The sequence below is a fragment of the Trachurus trachurus genome (assembly GCF_905171665.1).
Source record: "Trachurus trachurus genome assembly, chromosome: 22".
Taxonomy (NCBI): domain Eukaryota; kingdom Metazoa; phylum Chordata; class Actinopteri; order Carangiformes; family Carangidae; genus Trachurus; species Trachurus trachurus.
The window spans coordinates 2,107,279-2,132,157 of NC_139907.1; the positions used below are offsets into that span (position 1 = coordinate 2,107,279).

The following is a 24,879-nucleotide window of genomic DNA, read 5'->3' on the forward strand; positions in this document are numbered from 1 at the left end:
AACTGATAAGCTTTGCTTCTTCCATCCCCATTTCAAACAGTGTTAGTTGTTGTTGTTAGTGTCTGTTGTTGTTGTTGTTTGTCCTGTTCGATATTTGGTTATATGGTGTCCCGTGGCCGTGGATGTTTTTGTGTTGTATGTGAGATATGATTTTTGTTTGGTTTGAAATAAAAAAAAATAAAAAAAATAGTGGTCAGGAGGGAAATTAAGGGTTAGGGTTATCATATAAAACACAATCAATAACTATATGATTATTATTTGTTCTGTTATTAGAGATTAACAATAAATTGAGTTATTTTAATCAATTCAACCTGGAGCAGCTGCTTTATTAATACATTATAATTCCTCCGTTTCATGAAATAACAAAATAAAACTTGTCTGTAATAAAAACATGAAGTGAATATGCTGTATGTCCACTCTGGGCTTCCGTACTCACATGACTGTAACGTTCAGGTGTTTTATGAACTCTGCAGTTTCTTGACATGACTCATCAGTGAGGAGCGTTTCTATAATAAAACATAACATTGACCACAGGAGCCAGAGTACGTGTGTTGAATAAACTTTATTAGTCTCCAGCTCTGCTGACAGGACGAGAAGCAAGAGCTGCATCATCAGGAAACACATCCACACACACACACACGCACACATATGCACACACTGTCTTCTACCGTCACTGTCTAATTAGTGAAAAAAAGTTAGTTCACTTGTTGTAGAATTGTTTTTGAGAATTCTTTTACCACTTTTCCTAGAAAATATTTTACTTTTTTTTATTATCTTAAGATATATTTTTAGAAATCTGACCACTTTTTTTCTAGAAGATTCTTTTTTCTAGAAATTTCTCGACATTATTTCCACAAATTCACGCCATTGGCCCTAATTTGAACATATAGCCTACATTGACTAAAAAAAGTAATGTTCTTCAGTCTCAGAAAAAAACACAATATTGACCACAGGAGCCCGAGTATGTGTGTTGAATAAACTTTATTAGTCTCCAGCTCTGCTGACAGGACGAGAAGCAAGAGCTGCATCATCAGGAAACACATCCACACACTCACACACACACACATATGCACACCTACTGTATATGCACACACTCACACACTCATCCACACACACACAACGAGGAATACAGAAAAATAACAAGGACTTTTACATTCAGGTAAATGAAGGTTTTGGATCTAGAGTCTGAGTGAAGCGTGAGGATAATAAACGACTGCTGACTGTTCCCTTATGAGAAGAAGAAATCAACTCTTTTACATTGTACATTGTGTTTGTGTTTGTGTCTGTGTTGTGTTGAGTTTGTGTTTGCGTGGTGAAGGCACCGGCGACATGAAGCTGCTGGATCCTCGGGAACCAAACACACAGTCCCGTCATAGGAACAGAGGCTTTTCTATAATATAAAAACAACACTGACAGAGCGTTTTCATCATCGAAGCTTCGTCTATAAGGCAGAATGAAGAGGCACAGCGGCAGAAACACAAACCAATCTGAAAAGAAGTGTTTTTAATCTGTGAGCACTAGGCACTGACGTTCTTTAACTTTATTAAAGGGATAATTCAACATTTTGGAAAATTAGCCCATCGCCATAATCCCTATAGTCATAGCAGTAGGTTCGTTACCTTTAATTGTCGGTGCAAGCTGTTTTTAGAACGGCGGAGCAGAGCCGTGAGCTGCTCAGAGCTACGCTACGGAGGCTCATTATGGGATTTCTTGGTTTCCCTCATCATCAAACTCATCAAATACACAATCCAACAACTCCACAACGCTCTGGTGGACAAGTTGTGACCTGCACATTCACCACGCTATGAGATAATAACACAACGTTACCAGACAGAGTTGTTTTAGAGGGAAATACAGAGACTGTTGATGAAAAACTGTCCCTGAAGGCAACACGCATCAGCAGTTTTGCATGTATTTCCCTCTAAAACAACTCTGTGTGGTAACGTTGTGTTATTATCTCATAGCGTGGTGAATGTGCAGGTCACAACTTGTCCACCAGAGCGTTGTGGAGTTGTTGGATTGTGTATTTGATGAGTTTGATGAGGGAAACCAAGAAATCCCATAATGAGCCTCCGTAGCGTAGCTCTGAGCAGCTCACGGCTCTGCTCCGCCGTTCTAAAAACAGCTTGCACCGACAATTAAAGGTAACGAACCTACTGCTATGACTATAGGGATTATGGCAATGGGCCAATTTGACAAAATGTTGAACTATCCCTTTAAATCTGATTCTGCTTTGTTGAAGGTTTTGCTTTTTGTGTGTGTGGGGTCGGTTTGGGCTCAGGACTCGTGATGTGACGGGTGGGAAATAAAGTGAAATGTTCCCTCGACAGCAGAGTGGGTTTATATTTACACAGCTGCAGAGTGAGGAACGCATCGTTATTAAATCTCTGATATAAAAAAAAAGAAAGAAAAAAAGCTGTTATCTTGTTATTTAACTTGATTCGTGCTGTTGAATTCTCTCTATAATCAGTTCTGGTGCGACTGCTCCGCTGTGTTGAAGCAAAGAGTCGTTTTTTTTTTTTTAAAGGTGCAATTAATCTCCATGTGTAGTGTGATTATAAAGCAGCTCTAGGTTCTATATTAATACTGTGAAAGTATCAAAGCCTCAGTCCACAGAGAAATGCACACAGCCTGTATTCAGAAACTGAGCCTTAAAACCAGCCGTCAGGACTTCCTGTCACTTTGTGATGTCACAACTAAGCCCCGCCCCCTCACCACCACCTGGACAACACCATCCATCCAACACTCACTCTGCAGGATTTAGTTTCTCTGAGTGTTTTATTCTGAAATCTGTTGTATTATTTTTTATTGGATCACTTTAGAGAACAGTCAGCCAATCAGAGGAGAAGCTCAGAGCCTCCTCCTCTCTTCTGATTGGCTGACACCGACCTGTTGCTACTAGAGCTCCAGAGAGAAGCTGAGAGAGAGAGAGGAGAGATGGAAAAAACTTCTTGTAGAAAAACCTTCAACTGGATCAACACGTCCAATAAAACACAGAATAAAGAATAAAATCTGGAGCGTTAATTACGATAAACATATTTTTTTGTTTTGTTTCACTTCCTGTTTGAAGGAGTCGACTCGTCTCAGAGGAAGAGGAGAGGTCAGAGGTCAACGCTCTGCTCTCCGCAGCCACGTCGTGTTTACAATGTGAGGAAACCGAGGCCGGCGAACACAAACTGTCGACAGCGACGCGTTTTCTGGAACGCCGCCGCTGCTGCTGTCGCCCTGACGACGTTTTAACGACCGACGGCCGTTTGCTGTTTAAACAGGACGGGCTTTGACCTTTGACCCCCCCGGTAACAGCTTCCTGCACTGCAAAAACTCTACATCTTACCAAGAATATTTGTCTTATTTCTAGTCAAAATGTCATTTCTAGTCAAAACTAATCTCATTTTACTAAAAAATAAGACTCATCACATAAAAATCAGCTTGTTTTTAGACACTTTTTACTTCTTTCAAGCAGATTTTCACTTGAAATAATCTGATAGTGGAGCAAGTTTTTCTTTCTTATTACAAGCACAAAAAACTTGCTTTCACTGGCAGATTTTTCTACTTATTTCAAGTGAAAATTTGTTTGAAACAAGTGAAAATGATCTAAAAACAAGTTAATTTTTAGGTGATGAGTCTTATTTTAAGTGGAAAGAGATTAGTTTTGATCAGAAATGAGACATTTTGACAAGAAATAAGACAAATACTCTTGGAAAGATTTTGAGTTTTTTCAGTGTGTGAGAAGTTTTAAAGTGAAGGTGAGTGTTTGTGTTGCCCCCTACCAACCTGAGGCCTGTGACATCATCAAGTGTTTTTCTACTGTTAAAATATAATTTATATAATTCTAAAATACAAAATATTTCATTTTCAGCCCTCTCCTTCTCTGACTGTGTCCATCAGCTCTTTGGTGTTTGTGAAAATGTTCTAATCTACAGTATAAATAAAAATAAACTCACCTACGTCGCATTTTTTACAGTTTTATCTGCAGGAGCTAATTATGGAGGCTTTTATTTTGAAATTCGACAGCCCAAATGATACAGTGCAGCTGCAGGAAATGAAACTTAATCCTGAATCCTAAGAATATTTTCATAATATTTGCAAAAACTATGCAATATTTCATTTTCTGTCTTCTGGCTGAAGTTCCTTTTGATTAAATGTAATTTTAATTTTATGTCTCTGAGTTGATCTGAGTGTGTGTGTGTGTGTGTGTCGGCTGAAAGCTGATCCGTGTGTTTACGTCTGCGGCCGACTGCTGATGGATCCATCAATATTTAATCAGGGGGCGGAGCCAAACGCTGCCCAATCAGCTGATTAGGAGCCATGTTGGCGGAGGAGAAGAAACGCCATGTGAAGAAATAGATAAACACAGGAAACTCAAAAAAAAAGTGGGAAATCCATTTGGCCTTCAGAATAAAAGCATGACATCAAAATTCTGCTGTGATTTCAGGGCTGATATCAACTTCCTGTGGCTTTAATTAATAATAATAATCAATAATTGATCGTATACGATCGAACAGTATCGTGTTGCAGTCGGAGGATTAATCTGTGCTTTCGCTCTGTGGGTTTAACATCACCTCACCTACTGCTGCTTTTATTCTGAAGGTTCAGTTGTTCCCATGCTACCGACGACTAGCTGATGTCATTCTCCTCCATGTTAAGGCATTTAGATATATATAATATATATATATACACATATGAAGGCAGGAAAGGGTTAAAAGGGTTAAATACCAGGATGTGCCGTTAACAGCACCGTCCTCTTTCACAATAAAAGCACTAAACTAAACCAGCATTAGTAAAAACACGTTTTGCAGGAAGTTTGTCACGTTTTTTTTTGTTTTTTTTTCATCTTTGGTGCTTTAAAATCAGCTGAATTACTGTAATTACACTTTAATATAGAATCTCTTACCAAAATAAAAGCAGGATATTTGGACTCAGTCTCTTTAGTTAGTTACTTTGCTGCTGGCCGGTTATTAAAAAAAAAAAACACGTAAATAGCGTCGATGTTGGAGATCATGAACCTTGGCGACGAATTCCTCAGTATAAGACACCTAAAAACTTTAAACCTGTCGTCCTGTGTGCTGATTGGTTCCCTCGTCAGTCTGTGGCGGCTTCTAACGGTATTTTTAGAACGGCGGAGCAGAGCCGTGAGCTGCTCAGAGCTACGCTACAGAGGCTCATTATGGGATTTCTTGGTTTCCCTCATCATCAAACTCATCAAATACACAATCCAACAACTCCACAACGCTCTGGTGGACAAGTTGTGACCTGCACATTCACCACGCTATGAGATAATAACACAACGTTACCACACAGAGTTGTTTTAGAGGGAAATACAGAGACTGATGATGAAAAACTGTCCCTGAAGGCAACGTGCATCAGTGGTTTTGCATGAATTTCCCTCTAAAACAACTCTGTGTGGTAACGTTGTGTTATTACACTGCAAAAACTCAAAATCCTTCCAAGAATATTTGTCTTATTTCTTGTCAAAATGTTTCATTTCTAGTCAAAACTAATCTCTTTCCACTTAAAATAAGACTCATCACCTAAAAATTAACTTGTTTTTAGATCATTTTACTTGTTTCAAACTAATTTTCACTTGAAATAAGTAGAAAAATCTGCCAGTGAAAGCAAGTTTTTTGTGGTCGTAATAAGAAAGAAAAACTTGCTCCACTATCAGATTTTTCTACTTATTTCAAGTGAAAATCTGCTTGAAAGAAGTAAAAAGTGTCTAAAAACAAGCTACTTTTTTAATGTGATGAGTCTTATTTTAGGTAGAATGAGATTTGTTTTGAGTGGAAATGACATTACGCCTAGAAATAGGCCAAATATTCTTGGTAAGATTTTGAGTTTTTGCAGTGTATCTCATAGCGTGGTGAATGTGCAGGTCACAACTTGTCCACCAGAGCGTTGTGTTGTGGAGTTGTTGGATTGTGTATTTGATGAGGGAAACCAAGAAATCCCATAATGAGCCTCCCTATAGCGTGTGCTGATTGGTTTTCCCTCGTCAGTCAGTCTGTGGGTGGCGGTTTCTAACGGTAACAACCTCCTCTCCTCTCAGCTCAGCTCAGCTCAGCTCAGTCTCTTTGTTTTTGGCGGCCGGTCCGTCCGTTAGTCCGTTAGTCCTCGCTGTGGTTGTACAGAGCGTCGGCGGTGGCGTTCTTGCGGTGCGCGGGCGGCACCAGGTGCTCGGGCAGCTCGTTGGGCAGCTCGTAGCCCTCCAGCTTCACCTTGATGAGGTGCTGCGCGAGCGCGAACTCCTCGTCGTCCAGCATGCCGTCGCGGTCGCAGTCGGCCAGCTTCCAGATCTTCCCCAGCACGGTGTTGGGCAGCCGCGAGTTCATCATCTCCTTCTTGGCGTTGACGCCGGTGATCTTGCCGTTGACGGGCATCAGCGTGTAGAAGATCTCGTCGTAGCGGTGCTTGTCGCGGCTCACGATCCAGTCCTCTGCGTCGGCGCCGGCGCTGATGCCCTCGCCGTAGCCCTGGCCGAACGGCCCGTCCTGCGAGCCCTCGAAGGCGCCGCCCGACACCATGGCCGGCGGCGCCTTCGACTCCTCCTCGCGGATCATCGACATGAGCACGGCGATCTTCGTGGCCAGCATCTTGTCCACCGACTCGATCAGCTTCATCTTCAGGGACGGGAACTTGCTGAAGTCATAGTGCTGCAGCATGTCCTGTAGGGGGAGACACACACACGCACCAATCAGAACGTTTTTTATCTTTATATCGCTACGACAACGTCAATATCAACCGATTTATTGCAATGACAGATTTATTATAGTGTATAAAGTCTTAACACTGCAAAAACTCAAAATCTTACCAAGAATATTTGTCTTATTTCTTGTCAAAATGTCTAATTTCTAGTCAAAACTAATCTCTTTCCACTTATAAGACCCATCACCTAAAAATGAACTTGTTTTTAGATCATTTTCACTTGTTTCAAACAAATTTTCACTTGAAATAAGTAGAAAAATCTGCCAGTGAAAGCAAGTTTTTTGTGCTTGTAATAAGAAAGAAAAACTTGATCCACTGTCAGATTTTTCTACTTATTTCAAGTGAAAATCTGCTTGAAAGAAGTAAAAAGTGTCTAAAAACAAGCTACTTTTTAATGTGATGAGTCTTATTTTAAGTATAATGAGATTTGTTTTGACTAGAAAAAAGACAAATATTTTCGAGGTTCGAGTTTTTGCAGTGTTTGTACATTATAACAAATCTGTCATTTCAGCTTGCTGAAGTCGTAGTGCTGCAGCATGTCCTTTGGGGGGAGACACACGCACCAATCAGAACAGTTATATCTTTATATCGCTACGACGACGTCAATATCAGCCAATTTATTGAAATTACAGATTTATTATAATAATAATAATACATTTTATTTGTAAAGCACTTTTCATAAAGTAATCTCAAAGTGCTACAGAAACCAGAAACAAAATAAACAAAAGACTAAGAGAAAAATCAGCAGAAGATAAAAAAAAAAAAAAAGACACAGGTAATAAAGTACATTAAAGAAAACAGCTAAAGGAGGAGATTAAAGTGCGGAGACAATAGTAAAAACATCTAAAAAACATCTAGGGACAACCTAAGAATGCCTGCCTGAACAAAAAAGTTTTAGTGTTTTATAGTGTACAAAGTCTTTATACTGCAAAGACGCACAATCTTTCCAAGAATACTTGTCTATAATATCTTGTCAAAATGTCTAATTTCTAGTCCAAACTAATCTCTTTCCACTTAAAATAAGACTCATCACCTAAAAATCAACTTGTTTTTAGATCATTTTCACTTGTTTCAAACACATTTTCACTTGAAATAAGTAGAAAAGGTTTTTTGTGCTTGTAATAAGGAAGAAAAACTTGCTCCACTATCAGATTTTTCTACTTATTTCAATTGCTTGACAGAAGGAAAATAAAAGTGTCTAAAAACAAGCTGCTTTTTAATGTGACGAGTCTTATTTTTAGTATAATGAGATTTGTTTTGACTAGAAATAAGACAAATATTCTTTAGTTTTTGCAGTGTATATTCTCTCCTTTATATTTATTATACTTTAAAGTCACTTATGTTTATATTTTTGCCTCCATCTGCACAAATTGTGAGAGTCAGGCATCAATCAACAATCAATAATTCAAACTTAATTCATAAATGTTACATAGATGGAAAAGGTGCAGGCTAAAACTATTCAACTTATAAGTGCCGACTCTTTAATTCTTCACTTCAGTTCAACCTATGGAGCTCTTTATGGTTCAGTGGAACAGGAAGTAGCAGAAATGTTATAATCAACAGATTATAGTCTGTTTTAACTCTTTAATCATATATCTCATCTTATCTCATTTTATCATGTATAACCCCTTTTTATGTATTTTTAATCTAATTAACTGAATTTAATTGGAGTCCTGGTCACAGTTTGTTGTCGTATTGCCGATGTTGCTTGGACAGTTCATCTCTTATGGTTTTATGACACTTTGTGAACTTGTGTTTTTAAAGGTGCTATGTAAATAAAGTTATTATGATTACTGTAGCCTATATTCTTTTTATACATTTTAACTATTGAGTGGCCTCTCATTTCACAATAAAAGTCCACCACTTCCTGCAGATTTAAAGGGCATTACGTGCTGCTGCAGCTGCAGAAAGTTCAGTTCAACGTGGATCAGCGTGAACATGTGTTTGATATTAAAACCACTTCACAAAAACAACAAAACCATGAGGCTGCAGTTCCTGCTGCGGCCTGACAGGGGGCGACAGAGAGTCAACTGGCTGCAGCTGCACAGAGCGCTGACCGTGCTGCAGGTGGACACAGTGTGTGACTCTGCAGGAGTGTGTGTGTATGTGTGTGTGTGTGTGTGTGTTCCCCAGCGACACTTGTATTTTTATTGAATTGTTGGCGAGCAGAATGTTTGGGATTTTTCAGTTCCCCGGTGATATAATAACACACACACACAGACACACACACCTGCAGTGCAGCATCTCTCTACAGGCCGGAGGAGTTCACAGCTGCACCGTGTGTTTTCACCCCGACGCCGCGTTCGAGTGTCTCGCTGACATCAGTAAACCTCAGCTCCTCTTCACATCACATTCTGTCCTGTGACTGTGTTCAACACGTGATGTCATCATCCTGAACAACAACAACAAACCTCTCTAACTCTAGTTCACCCAAAATTGAAATTTCCCCTCATTATCTCCTCCCCCTCATGTGGACTAAGGGCTGGGAGAAGTTTCAGAGTCCTCCGTGGCTTCTCTGAGCTACAGGGGGTCTCGGTGTAGCAGTGCATGTCCATATAACGGTTGCAAATGGATACCAACTGTCTTGGTAACAAAAAGACACACCAAAAAACATCCAAATGCCTCCATGCTGCTCGTATGTAATGTCTGTCTTGTATTGAAGCCCCGACATGAGAAATTGTACCGAAAAAAATGAAATAAGTCTATATTTCAAGCTTGTTTGTAGCGGAAGCTCCTCTTCCCAGTTCGACCAAATTTGACGAACCGGGAAGAGGAGCTTCGAGAAGCTTCCACTACAAACAAGCATAAAATATAGACTTATTTAATTTTCTTCGGGACAATTTTGCATTTCGGGGCTTCAATACAAGAGAGACATTACATACGAGCAGCATGGAGGTATCTGGATGTTTTTTGGTGTGTCTTTTTGTTACGAAGACAGTTGGTATCCATTTGCAACCGTCATATGGACATGCACTGCTACGCCGAGACCCCCTGTAACTCAGAGAAGCCACGGAGGACTCTGAAACTTCTCCCAGCCCTTAGTCCACATGAGGGGGAGGAGATCATGAGGGGAAATTTCAATTTTGGGTGAACTATCCCTTTAACGTGACAACACCTCCTCCTCCAACACCGGCAGGGAGGGACACCCATCGCCTCAAACCGAGCGCTCCCCGAGCTGCGTCAGCAAGCGACAAGACGGCGTTACGCCATGTGTGCGTTTTGTCTGTGTTTTGTAATTGTGCCCGTTGAAAAGGAAGCTGAACTCTCTGTCAGCACTTCCTGTTTGCACTGGACACACGGACGTAGTGAAAACATAAGAAAACAAAGACTTTAAAGGGATAGTTCAACAATTTTGGGGCAAATTGGCCCATTGCCATAATCCCTATAGTCATAGCAGTAGGTTAATTGTCGGTGCAAGCTATTTTTAGAGCGGCGGAGCAGAGCCGTGAGCTGCTCAGAGCTACGCTACGGAGGCTCATTATGGGATTTCTTGGTTTCCCTCATCAAACTCATCAAATACACAATCCAACAACTCCACAACGCTCTGGTGGACAAGTTGTGAGCTGCACATTCACCACGCTATGAGATAATAACACAACGTTACCACACAGAGTTGTTTTAGAGGGAAATACAGAGACTGTTGATGAAAAACTGTCCCTGAAGACAACGTGCATCAGCGGTTTTGCATGAATTTCCCTCTAAAACAACTGTTGTGTGCAGCTCACAACTTGTCCACCAGAGCGTTGTGGAGTTGTTGGATTGTGTATTTGATGAGTTTGATGATGGAGGGAAACCAAGAAATCCCATAATGAGCCTCCGTAGCGTAGCTCTGAGCAGCTCACGGCTCTGCTCCGCCATTCTAAAAATAGCTTGCACCGACAATTAAAGGTAACAAACCTACTGCTATGACTATAGGGATTATTATGGCAATGGGCCAATTTGCCCCAAAATGTTGAACTGTCCCTTTAACTCCCACAGGAGAATTATAATTTATTTCATAATAAGAGGTACGGTGGCTTTTATTTTGGCGGCGTGCGGTGTGTACCTGCATCTTGGCGACGTTGGGGAAGTCCCCGGGGCTGATGTGGTGCTCTCGCTGCAGGATGGTGTAGATCTCCGGCAGCCGCATGATCAGCTCCTCCTTCTTCTTCTCCCGGCCGAACAGGGACGGCATCTCCTTCTTCAGGTGACTGATGATGTAAGCGTGCACCTGAAGGGGGGGGGGCGACATCACCACAGCAGCTGTTAACAAAACACTCTTAAAGGGATAGTTCACCCAAAATTCAAATTTCAAGCATCAAGCAGTCTCTGTATGTCCCTCTAAAACAGTGGTTCCCAACCTGGGGGGCGGGACCCCCCAAGGGGGTCGCCAAAGATCCAGGGGGGGTCGCGAAGCCCTCTTGATTTTAAGGGGTTTAATCATTTTAATGTAATTAAAATGTTAAATAAATGAGTAGGCTAAGCATTTAATTCATATGTGACAAAATCAACTAAATTCAAGGGCCACATTAAACATTTATTTGTGTATTTAAATAGATAAACAAATAAATGATAGGCCTATATCAATAGATGATTGAATATCAACAGTTTTAAAACATTAAATACATAATATACAGCAGGGCAATATCAGTCACAATGAATTTGAAAAACAGCATGGAACAATGAGAAAAATCTGTGTAAAATTACAACATATTTCTTAAGAACTTGTACTTTTAAAAACACAATTATGTTTTTAAAAGTACAAGTTCTGAAGAAATATGTTGTAATCATACACAGGTTCTCCTGATTGTTTGTTCCATGCTGTTATTAAATTACTGAAATATAATAAAGTATTTCATGTAAAAGAAGTTATGATGGTCCTTATTTTATTTATTTACATCGGGGGGGGGGGGGGGGGGGGTCCCTTAAGAAAAAGGTTGGGAACCACTGCTCTAAAACAACTCTGTCAACTGACTGATCCCTGAACAGTTGTATTATTGACAGGGAATATTTATAAACTTTGAATATGTGGAGTTTAAAATCATTTTCAGTTTTATTACATTCATATATTTGGAGCGAAGCATTACAACAAAACAATTTCCCTCGGCATTAATTAACTATTTCTTCTTTTTTTCACCAAGAGTTGTTTTAGAGGGAAATACAGAGACTGCTTGATGAAAAACTGTCCCTGAAGGCAACGTGCATCAGCGGTTTTGCAGGAATTTCCCTGTAAAACAACTCTGTGTGGTAACGTTGTGTTATTATCTCATAGCGTGGTGAATGTGCAGGTCACAACTTGTCCACCAGAGCGTTGTGGAGTTGTTGGATTGTGTATTTGATGAGTTTGATGATGAGAGAAACCAAGTGACACTGGAAGAGCAGTGCACTGAGACACTGGGAGCTTCCGCTACAAAACAAGCTTGAAATATAGACTTATTTAATTTTTTTCAGAACAATTTCTCATGTCGGGGCTTCAATACAAGAGGGACATTACAGACGAGCACTATGGAGGTATTTGGATGTTTTTTGGTGTGTCTTTTTGGACAAAGAAAGTTGGTATCCATTGACAACCATTATATGGACAAATACTGCTGCGCGGACCCCCCCCGTAACTCAGAGAAGGAACGGAGGACTCTGAAAATTCTTAGTTCAGGGTTCCTACAGCTTAAGCCAAGTTAAATTTAAGACTTTTTAAGACTTTTTTAAAGCCACTTGAAATGAAATTTAAGACCGACTTCACAATAAACACAAATGCAGAAAAAAAACACCACATCAATTACATAGGATTAGGGACAATTTTACCCACTTCCAAAGTAAAGTGACTGCTACATGAACATTGGATTGTGTCTCTTTCCAGCTGTCCTTTCAAAATAAATGCATAAAAAGTCCGGAAAAAAAAAAACACTGACTCGGGAGCTGGAGGCGGTGAGAAATTTAGCGTTGACGGCCGCCACTAACTTCTCTATGTTGGAATGTTACCAATTCTTTTGAGATTTGAGACTAATTACAACCATAAAATACCACTTACCAAGTGTTAACATTTTTAAGACCTTTGAAAAATTGTTTTAAGACATTTTAATGCCAATTAAGGCCTTGTTTTTAGATTAATGAATTCAATGCCTTTTAAGACTTTTTAAGGATCCGTAAGAACCCTGTAGTCGACATGAGGGTGAGTAGATAATGAGTGAAATTTGAATTTTGGGTGAACTTTCCCTTTAATAATGACACACAGAGAGAGAGTTAATCAATAGTGTTTTAAAGAGTCAAACAGGACGTGTCGTGGTCCCGTCGTTCCTCTGAAGGAAAAGACAAAAACAGCAGACTGGTCTCCTGCAGCGAGACCTCGGCCGCGTCCAACAACAACTCTGTTTATGCAACAGTTTCCTCAATCACAGCTCGTAGCCGGGGAAACAGAGAGAGAGAGAGGGTCTGTGGGGGGGGGGGGGGGGGGCAGGTATGATAAACACCTCAAGGTCAGAGGTGGAAGGCCGCTCATTCTTCCACTACGCTGATGTGTTTTCTCTGCAGACGTTATCCTCCACTCAGAAATCATTCAGCAGATGTGAACTCATCATCATCATAACGAGGTTGTAATGAGGTCATAATGGTGAAACACACTCACATGGTTCTTCAAAATAAAAGCTCAAATCAAATATGGTGAGTCTCCTTCAGGCTCTAATCAGATTTACAACTTTCATTCAATACCAGAGCAAAGCGACAAACCTGCAGCTGCGAAAGTTTTGCCCCTAAAATTTGAGATAAATTATTCATCGACTTGCGAATGTGCAACCGGCAAATTTGCAGATTTTTTTTAAAAGCGATAGTTCAACATTTTGGCAAACTCTCCTATCACCATAATCCCTATAGTCATAGCAGTAGGTTCATTAACTTTTAGTTATCGGTGCATGTTGTTTTTAGATCCGCACATTATGGGATTTCTTGGTTTCCCTCATCATCAAACTCATCAAATACACAATCCAACAACTCCACAACGCTCTGGTGGACAAGTTGTGACCTGCACATTCACCACGCTATGAGATAATAACACAACGTTACCCAGTGTTGGGAAGATTACTTTGGAAATGTAGTTGGTTACAATTACAAGTTACCCTGTTGAAAATGTAATTGTAGTGTAACTATTTCAATTACTTCCTCAAAGTAATGTAACTAATTACATTTGATTACATTTTAATTACTTTTCTTAATTTTGAATGAATGCTCTCAACTTTTAACCATTTTCACACTTTCAGACCTAATGGTTAACCTTTCAGCAGTACAACATAAAGACAATATAATAATTGACTCCACAAGATACCTCCTTTTACTATGAGAACAGCTGTATACTTTACATTAGGCCTATAGACACATAAGGGTAAGGGTATAGCTGTAACTCTTCAGATTCGACATTGACAGTTTAGATGTCAACAACATCTTCACCGCTGGCAAACACTCTTTGCACCACACCAGTGTTCCCCAATAGTATTATGATATTCACAGCAACAAGCAATTATTAGCATACTAACAGTATAGCAAGAGGCACACAGCATGACATCCATACCATTAGTGTAGATTTTTAAACCCATCTGCAAAATGTCCACAAATACTACAGCAGCATCTGTACAACCCTTCACCTCAACAAGAGCCAGCGGAGACCGTGTGAGTCACATACGTAGAGAGAGAGAGAGCGAGAGCATCAGCTGTCCCTCTGTCCCTCTCAGCGTCGGCATGGTCCAGTAAAATAAAACCAAACCCATCCATCCAGTCACTTTGCCACCTTTTGGTGCGGGCCATGTAATTATTTATCTGACTTGCTTACTTGGATATTTCACTCAGACGACCGGCGGATCATCTGGTGTGCGCGCGGTACATCTTCACATTTACGCGCTCTCTACACAAGCGTATAGGCTGGTGTACAGTGTGGGATGACATCGAAATAATGTAGAGCAGTGCGCAATGTTGCCCACTAGGAGAGGTGCAACAGTGTCAGTGTGGATCATCGCGGGTCAGACATTTGGCTCTTCCGTGTCCAGTATCCAACTTGCGGCTTTGAAAGGAGGACGTTGACATGAAAAAACTATTTGATAAATCCGAGTTTTTCCGATGATTTTTCAAATGTAACTAAAACTGTAATCATGGAAATTTATAAAAGCAACTGTAATTTAATTACACATTTTCCCACAGTAATGTAACTGATTACAATTACATAAATTTTGTAATTAAATTACGTAACGGCGTTACATGTAATTCGTTACTCCCCAACACTGACGTTACCACACAGAGTTGTTTTAGAGGGAAATGCAGCCGGAACTACATTCCAGACACGGCTGCTGGGCGGAGGGATTTCAGAAGAGAAAGTAGTTCAGAGTATTTGCTTCATGTGTTGTAATGTTACATAGATAGTTTTATGTGATTATCTCATAGCGTGGTGAATGTGCAGGTCACAACTTGTCCACCAGAGCGTTGTGGAGTTGTTGGATTGTGTATTTGATGAGTTTGATGAGGGAAACGCCGATCTCAAAACAACATGCACCGATAACTAAAGGTGATGAACCTACTGCTATGACTATGCATTATGGTGAGAGGAGAATCTGACTAAAACTATGAACTATCTCTGTAACACTGGTGAAACATAGAAGGGACGACTCAACAAATCTAATATCTGTTATCACAGGTGTCAGGCCGATGTTTGTTTGTGAGGATCATGAATGAAAAGGAAATGTGAATATTTGCTTAATTGCCAGTCGATTTACAGCGTGCGCACCCTAAAACTTTAAGTTAGGGGGGGTCACTGTGCTTCTATTTTGTTTTTAAAGTGAGTCTGGAGCCTGAGAACAGTTCAGACCAGAGCTGCACAGTGTAGAATTCAAATCACAGAAGCTGCTGTTTGCTGTTAATAAAGGTAAATGTGTTTGATTCACATCATATCACTGAAACACTGCAAAAACTCAAATATCTTACCAAGAATATTTGTCTTATTTTTAGTCAAAATGTCATTTCTAGTCAAAACAAATCTCATTATACCTAAAATCACATAAAAAGTAGCTTGTTTTTAGACACGTTTTACTTCTTTTCACTTGAAATAAGTAGAAAAATCTGATAGTGGAGCAAGTTTTTCTTCCTTATTACAAGCACAAAAAACCTCCTTTCACTGGCAGATTTTTCTACTTATTTCAAGTAAAAATTAGTTTGGAACAAATGAAAATTATCTAAAAACAAGTTCATTTTTAGGTGATGAGTCTTATTGTAAGTGGAAAGAGATTAGTTTTGACTAGAAATTAGACATTTTGACAAGAAATAAGACAAATATTCTTGGAAAGATTTTGAGTTTTTGCAGTAAAGAAACTTCAGTCAAAGTGAAAACGGAGGTGAACAGAGGTCAAACTTCCTGAAACTCTATTCACCGTGTTCTAATCTACAGCAACGGGCGGAACAAGTGATTCAATACAATTTGAATTTAATAATGAAACACAACAACAGGAGACTGGACGGCGCCGGGTCAGAGGGAAAACTAAACTATACATAAAGCTGCTGCAGCTGATGGATGGATGGAGTCAGGTGAGGAGGAGGAGGAGGAGGAGGAGAAAGGAATGCCGGAGTGCATTCCTTCACACTGACTGACTGACTGTGGCATTATGGGAGGTGGGAGGAAGGAAGGAAAGAAGGAAGGAAGGAAGTAAGGGAGGGAGAGTTTTATAAAAGGAGGGGGTGAGGTCATTGAATTTCTGAGAACATTGGCTCCATTAATCAATATTCAATAGAAAAAGGATAAAAATAAACGGCTGAGTGGACGGTGACATGGGCTGTGTCCGAAATCCTCCCCTACTCTCTATCTAGTGACGAGGCCATGTTGTTGTAGTGGTGTCCAAATGTTTTGTGATTATTAATGTTCACTATATAGTGAGTGACTGAATCTATCCCACAATTCACCGCGAAGTGTAGTGAACATCCGATAGTCACTAACCGGAGCAAGATATCCCATCATGCATTGCGGTCACGGATCGCTGTTACCACAGCGGCCCAGAGCGACCGGTGTAGCTACCAAATAAATGCAGTAGTGACCGGTGTAGCTACCAAATAAATGCAAGTAGTGACCGGTGTAGCTACCAAATAAATGCAGTAGCGACCGGTGTAGCTACCAAATAAATGCAGTAGTGACCGGTGTAGCTACCAAATAAATGCAAGTAGTGACCGGTGTAGCTACCAAATAAATGCAGTAGCGACCGGTGTAGCTACCAAATAAATGCAGTAGCGACCGGTGTAGCTACCAAATAAATGCAAGTAGTGACCGGTGTAGCTACCAAATAAATGCAAGTAGTGACCGGTGTAGCTACCAAATAAATGCAGTAGTGACCGGTGTAGCTACCAAATAAATGCAAGTAGTGACCGGTGTAGCTACCAAATAAATGCAGTAGCGACCGGTGTAGCTGCCAAATAAATGAAGTAGTGACCGGTGTAGCTACCAAAAAAATGCAGTAGCGACCGGTGTAGCTACCAAATAAATGCAGTAGTGACCGGTGTAGCTACCAAATAAATGCAAGTAGTGACCGGTGTAGCTACCAAATAAATGCAGTAGTGACCGGTGTAGCTACCAAATAAATGAAGTAGTGACCGGTGTAGCTACCAAATAAATGCAGTAGCGACCGGTGTAGCTACCAAATAAATGCAAGTAGTGACCGGTGTAGCTACCAAATAAATAAAGTAGTGACCGGTATAGCTACCAAATAAATGAAGTAGTGACCGGTGTAGCTACCAAATAAATGAAGTAGTGACCGGTGTAGCTACCAAATAAATGCAAGTAGTGACCGGTGTAGCTACCAAATAAATGAAGTAGTGACCGGTGTAGCTACCAAATAAATGCAAGTAGTGACCGGTGTAGCTACCAAATAAATGCAAGTAGTGACCGGTGTAGCTACCAAATAAATAAAGTAGTGACCGGTATAGCTACCAAATAAATGAAGTAGTGACCGGTGTAGCTACCAAATAAATGAAGTAGTGACCGGTGTAGCTACCAAATAAATGCAAGTAGTGACCGGTGTAGCTACCAAATAAATGAAGTAGTGACCGGTGTAGCTACCAAATAAATGCAAGTAGTGACCGGTGTAGCTACCAAATAAATGTGTCCGGGCAGCCAGAATTGTCCGGTCGCAGCTTCCACAGACTCTGCACTTCTCCCAAAACAAACATCGGAGCAAATTCCCTAACAAGCGTTATAAACTGACCACAGACTCTGGATTAAACAGTGACGTGTTAACAGCGCTAAAGCCAGCTAATTAAAACAGCTTTTAGCAGCTTTACTGCTGTGGCTATCAATTGCCGCGAAATGGCGATAGCGATGCTATTTTCTGTTAGCCCGTCTATGAGGTTTTACATTATACGTTAGCATTAAGCTAGCAGACTTTATATTGCTTAGTTGTGACACTGGCTGTGTGTGTTTTGAACGTTGTTTCAAACTATGTGGGTTTGATTGAACATTTTTGTTAGGCCTACTTTACTCCTCTTTTTATTTTGGTACCTGCACCGGTCGCGGTTGGAACGTTTTAATTACGCGACGTAATACGTAATTAACTGTGCAGCGAATAAGTGTCCGAAAGTGTTTTTCATTTGACCAGTGAGTCCACTATATATATATATTTCCTACAGGGAGCTCATATTTCCTACAGCGAGCTTGTCCCTGAAGTGGCCGGTGAACAGTGGTGTTCGTGTTATGTTCAGTTCCTTCAGGAAACCTGGACGCCTGAAATAACCACCTGCATCCCCGGTCCCTGAACGCACCACCACTCAGCAGCTAAACGAGCAGGAAGTCCGACTTCCCCTCCGGCACCTGAACGCCTCATCAACGTTTCCACTGGAAAACTGAACGAGGCCAGACCGAGGTCGCCGTGACGACCCTGAGAACATGGTCACCGTGACGACCCTGAGAACCCGACAGGTGGAGGAGGAGGACGAGAGGATGAAGGAGGTGGAGAAGAGGAGGAGGAGGTGGAGAGAAGTGAAGGAGTTGGAGAGAAGTGAAGGAGGTGGAGATGAAGAGGAGGAGGAAGGAGGTGAAAAGAATGAAGGAGGTGGAGAAGAATGAAGGAGATGGAGAGGATGAAGGAGGTGGAGAGAAGAGGAGGTGGAGAAGAATGAAGGAGGTGGAGAAGAGGAGGAGGTGGAGAAGAATGAAGGAGGTGGAGAAGAGGAGGAGGTGGAGAAGAATGAAGGAGGTGGAGAAGAGGAGGAGATGGAGAAGAATGAAGGAGGTGGAGAAGAGGAGGAGATGGAGAAGAATGAAGGAGGTGGAGAAGAGGAGGAGGTGGAGAAGAATGAAGGAAGTGGAGAGAAGAGGCCCGCCCACTGTGATGTCATCACATGTAGCCCCGCCCACTGTGATGTCATCACCTGTAGCTCCGCCCACTCTGCTGATGAGACGTTTACTATGATATTCCGTTTCATCCCTGTGGCCCCGCCCCCTTTTAAAAACACTGAACACATTTGATTCCCACCCGGAGCGTGATGATCACATTCCCGTGTGGGAAACGTAAACACTGGACAAACATTCCCAGAATTCCGAGCTTCCTGACGGTGTCGATGCCAAACACAACATGTGATTTCCTGTCTCACCTTGGCCAGACGCGCTCTCTTGATGAGGTCGTTGAGTTTCCTCAGGGCGGCGTTCCTCGGAAGACTCTGGATGTCCCTGAACAGGTCCTGAGACTCCGCCTCAAACAGACGCCTGACACAGGAGGGGGGATGAATGAGTGAACGAGTGAACACATGAATTTAACAGTAAATGTTTAGAAATACAAAAAAAAAATGAATGAATGAATGAATAAGTAAATGGTACTGAGTGAATTAATGGATGATCTGTTCTCTGTCTGCAGAGTTCTGAATAAATGAATGAATGAATGGATAGATGGATGAATGAATGAATGAATGAATGAATGGGTGAGCAAATGAATGAATGAATGGATAGATGGATGGATGACTGAATGAATGGATGAATAAGTATTCTGCAATCTGACCTGTTCTCTGTGTTCTGCAGATTGATGAATAAGTGAATGAATGGATGAATGAATGAACAAACAAATTAATGAATGAGTATTCTGCAGTCTGAACTGTTCTCTGTGCTGCAGAGACTTTAAAGGGGACCTATTATGCTTTTCCAGCTTTTCAGACTTTTCTATATGTTTAAAATGTTGGATAATGGTTCTAGAGGCCGTGGAAGTGTCATATCCTGAGGTTAATGCATTTGGAGGTAAACCCTGCTAGATAATTGGGATTTCTCTGCACACCTGTTACACTCGGTTGCGCTGAGTTTTTTTTTACATGAGGTCGCGTCTACGTCGATGCGTGCCGGACTCCCCTACATGGTCATGCCGAGGTCTCTGCTCCAGCCGGCCCCGCCTCCTCCCATGCTGCTCTGTTGTGCCTGGGGTCACAGCGGAGAGCGGAGCGGACTACTTCCTGCTTCTTCCCTGCATGTTTTAGCGCCGTAGCGTCACTTTACTAAGTTTTATTTAGAAGTTTACGCCGACGTTTCATGTAAGTGAAGCTGTACCTGTGTGAGGAGCGACGTACCGCCGGGGCGACGTTGTTCGCCGGACCGACGTAACGCTGGACCGCCGGAGCACCGGAGCTCCAGCGGTTCCTCACACAGGCAGAGCCCGTCTGCAGGCCTCCTTGGCCGGGCAGGCGTCCGTGCTCATCGCGGTAGAGAAAACCATCGCTAATAAACATACCCGCGGGTTTTTTAGACGTTTACCGCCGTGTGGTTAGTCTATTTAGCAGAATGTTGGTCTCATTGATGAAATCTTGTGGCAGTTGAATTAGTTTGAATGAAAAGTGAAGCTGTGAGAAGGAGGAGGAGAGGAGCAGTGCTGCTGTAGTCTATGTGCACAAATCACCACATTTACATCAATAAATAACTGTTTTACAATGAACTGACCATTCTGCATATATTTTTAATTTATTTTATATATTTAATTTTGCATTTTTATATTACATGTTACATGGTTACAGTAGCCTACATGGCAAAGACTACTCCATACCATCTTTGGTTAGGGTGAGACTAGGTCATGGGCACATTTCATTACACAATGTAGACTGGTCAGATGCAGACTGGAGATCTGGCAATTTGCCTACTGCAGATTTAGCTTTTGTTTGCATACTACATTTTGGCCAAATCAGTATGGGCACTAGTAGTAGACATCGTCATGGTAACGCAATGCTGAGGGAGTGGTTCATTTGCATTTAAAGGGAGGGGCCACTGAAACAGACCGTTTTGCAGAGCCCTGTTTTTGAAAATGCTGTGATGTTTGATCTTTGGGGTATTTTGACCGAAGCACGTCACAGACATGTATTTAAGACACCCAGGAACTATTTTAGTTGGTGCAAAAAGGAGCATAATAGGTCCCCTTTAATGAATAAGTGAACGGATGAGTGAGTGAGTGAATGAATGAATGAATGGATGGATGAACGAATGAGTGAGTGACTGATCTGTTCTCCGTGTTCTGCAGAGATTTTAATGAAAAAAATGAATGGATGAATGAGTGAGTGAATGAATTAATGAGTCTGACCTGTTCTCCATGTTCTGCAGAGATTTTAATGAATAATTGAATGAATGAGTGAATGATTGAATGAATGAATGAATGAATGAATGAATGAATGAATGAATGAATGAATGGATGTCCTGCAGTCTGACCTGTTCTCCGTGTTCTGCAGAGATTTTAATGGATAAATGAATGAATAAATGAATGAATGAATGAATGAATAAATAGATGAATGAATGAATGAATGAATGAATGAATGAATGAATGAATGAATGAATGAATGAATGTCCTGCAGTCTGACCTGTTCTCCGTGTTCTGCAGAGATTTTAATGGATAAATGAATGGATAAATAATTTAATGAATGAATAAATGAATGGATGAATAAATGAATGGATGAATGAATGAATGAATGAATGAATGAATGAATGAATGAATGAGTGAATGAATGAATGAATGAATGAATAAGTGAATAAATGTCCTGCAGTCTGACCTGTTCTCCGTGTTCTGCAGAGATTGTAATGAATACATGATTGAATGAGGGAATGAATTAATGAATGAGTGAATGAATTAATAAATGAATGGATGGATAAATGAATGAATGAATGAGTGAATGAATGGATGAATGAGTGAATGAATGTCCTGCAGTCTGACCTGTTCTCCGTGTTCTGCAGCGGCTTGGCCCAGAACGAGCCCAGATAAACTCTCACCACCTCGGGCGTGTTGATGACTTTTCCCAGCGACCACATGAGGGCGCCGTAGACCCGCATCAGCTGCTGCGTGTCCACCTGAGGAGACAGAGACAGGTGACAGGTGAGGTTAGAGACGGACTCAGGTGATGATGACCAAGGGGGTGGATCTGACTACACGCAGGCGTAGCTCACAGTCGGCCATATTGGAACGGGCAACTGTCTCTGACTCTGGCTGCAGTTACAGTGCAGTAGATGGTGATCCAGTCATCTGCACTAAAAAAACGATTCATAACTCTGTGAAAAATAAATCAGTATGTAGCTATTACTTTAACTATTTGCATAATGTCACTATAATGTTACTTTTACAAAAAAAATACATTATTAAAATTATCCTTGATTCTATATATGCTGCATCATAACTGAATAAACGTTCATAAAAATCAAACCGTTTTGAAATCGGACAAAAACTGAGCAAGTTGTGGTCATTATAGCAGAACATGCAGCAGAGGCTTAATGCTCTGAGGGAGAGAGTTGCCCGTCCCAAGATGGCCGCCGTACTGGCTACGCTTTGTCATTGGGCAGCAGCGGTGGGTGAGTCATCTAGTCTTCTTATATATATCTATGATGATGATGGTGAAGATGATGAAGAGCCGTACCTGGTCGGCCTTGTTGAGCACCACGCGGATCTTGTCGTCCTGACCCTTGAAGGCCTTGATGGCCTCGGAGAACTCGTCGGAGATGTCCAGCTTGTGGGCGTCGAACAGCAGGATGATCCGGTCCACGCGCTCGCCGAACCACCGCAGCACCTCCGCAAAGTCGTAACCTGGCAACACACACACACACACACTGATGAGGAGCTGCAGGTTTCTGATCAATCAATTAATCAATCAGCTGACAGAGTCTAACACAGTAGGAGATGTTTTCAGACTCATGTTGCATCATCGGGTCAACTTTTCCTTCTTAAAATCAATCTGTCAACTGATTGATCCCTGAACAGTTATATACTGTATTTGGAGGGAAGAATTACAACAAAACAAAACAATTTCCCTCGGGCATTAATAAACTATTTCTTCTTTTTTTCACCAAGAGTTGTTTTAGAGGGAAATACAGAGACTGCTTGATGAAAAACTGTCCCTGAAGGCAACGCGCATCAGCGGTTTTGCATGAATTTCCCTCTAAAACAACTCTGTGTGGTAACGTTGTGTTATTATCTCATAGCGTGGTGAATGTGCAGGTCACAACTTGTCCACCAGAGCGTTGTGGAGTTGTTGGATTGTGTATTTGATGAGTTTGATGAGGGAAACCAAGAAATCCCATAATGAGCCTCCGTAGCGTAGCTCTGAGCAGCTCACGGCTCTGCTCTGCCGTTCTAAAAACAGCTTGCACCGACAATTAAAGGTAACAAACCTACTGCTATGACTATAGGGATTATTATGGCGATGGGCCGGTTTGACAAAATGTTGAACTATCCCTTTAAAGTTTATGATAAAATATTTTCACATTTTCTGTCTTTAAACTAAATTACATTAGTTTTTTATTATTATTAAAGGTCCAGTGTGTGGAAATCTGCTGCTGGATAGAAACAACCATCTTTCCTCTGTCAGAGCACCAGGGGCCAGTTTGGGGCAAAATGGAACAAAACTTTATATTTGAACAAAAACATGCATGAATTGATTTATGATAAAAGTTGCACCAAGTTAATTTCTTCATGTTTTAAAGAACTGGAGGATTTGGAGAAGATGTTTATGAAGCTGCTGGATTTATCATGTGAGACGTTTAGTGGGTCAATAACCAGAGTGATTATGAAGCTTTACTGGGATTAAGAACTGGGATTAGAGCGATCGCTGGGAGCCGTGGAGGTGGAATGTGAAGCTTTACAGAAACAGCACCGAGCGCACATTAATGATGTCTTTAAGTAGTGTGTCTGTGTGTGTCTGTGTGTGTGTGTGTGTGTGTAAAATGAGCTGTGGCAGTCTGGGTGTGGTCCCTCTGACTCTCGGTGACACTGAACTGGAAACTAAACAGAGACAAAGGCTTTTAAAGTTGGAACAGAAAAAGCTCTGACGACAACTAGAAGAAACACACACACACACACACGTACACACACACACACACACACACACACACTCAGGTTTCTATCTGGCCTCTGCAGCAGCAGTGACACAGTTTCCCACAGGAGTCATTGTTAAACTCTCTGTTTACCTACGAGTGGTTGAAAGCAGCTCTGCCTCCACCGGCGTTAGAAAATACCACGTACACTTGAACGCATCACTAATATTACCTATAATAACATGAAGATGAATGATGATGAAGACCTTCAGATGCAGCTGAAAGCACCGGCACCATCTCCATCATAAACCATCCTACATGACGCACCAGCAGCTCAGCTTGAACTCGTTTGTCGTCCACTCTGTCTCAATAAAATTGTGTTAAAGGGATAGTTCAACATTTTTGTCAAATTGGCCCATTGCCACAATCCCATGGTTTCCCTCATCAAACTCATCAAATACACAATCCAACAACTCCACAACGCTCTGGTGGACAAGTTGTGAGCTGCACATTCACCACGCTATGAGATAATAACACAACGTTACCACACAGAGTTGTTTTAGAGGGAAATACAGAGACTGATGATGAAAAACTGTCCCTGAAGGCAACGTGCATCAGAGGTTTTTCATGAATTTCCCTCTAAAACACTATAGGGGTTATGGCAATGGGCCAATTTGCCAAAATGTTGAACTATCCCTTTAATAAAGTTGAGCTGATGACAGAGGAGGACGTTACATCGCGTCACGCCGTCTGCTGCTCCAGACCGACCGCTCCGTCGTCTACAGTCAACAAGAGAGAAAGTTTCCACCTCGGACTCAAAGGTCACCTTGTACTGCAGTTTACACTACACACACACACACACACACACACTGACACAACCTACAGCCACAAGATGAGTCAATAGTATCAGTCAACATTTATGCTGACGT

The 24,879-nt window shown here is 41.3% G+C and overlaps 1 protein-coding gene across 1 annotated transcript in view; it reads right to left on the reverse strand.

The window, feature by feature from the left end:
- Positions 1-5,740: 5,740 nt before the first annotated feature.
- The window catches only part of ehd4 (EH-domain containing 4), a 43,077-nt gene continuing 23,938 nt past the window's right edge, over positions 5,741-24,879 (reverse strand). The window contains exons 4-8 of the mRNA XM_083998812.1: positions 22,558-22,724; positions 21,864-21,997; positions 19,285-19,396; positions 10,748-10,912; positions 5,741-6,662 (exon numbers count right to left, since the gene is read on the reverse strand). Of these exons, the coding sequence (XP_083854938.1) occupies positions 6,105-6,662; positions 10,748-10,912; positions 19,285-19,396; positions 21,864-21,997; positions 22,558-22,724 (1,136 nt within the window). The 3' untranslated portion in view covers positions 5,741-6,104. The remainder of the gene's footprint in view (positions 6,663-10,747; positions 10,913-19,284; positions 19,397-21,863; positions 21,998-22,557; positions 22,725-24,879) is intronic.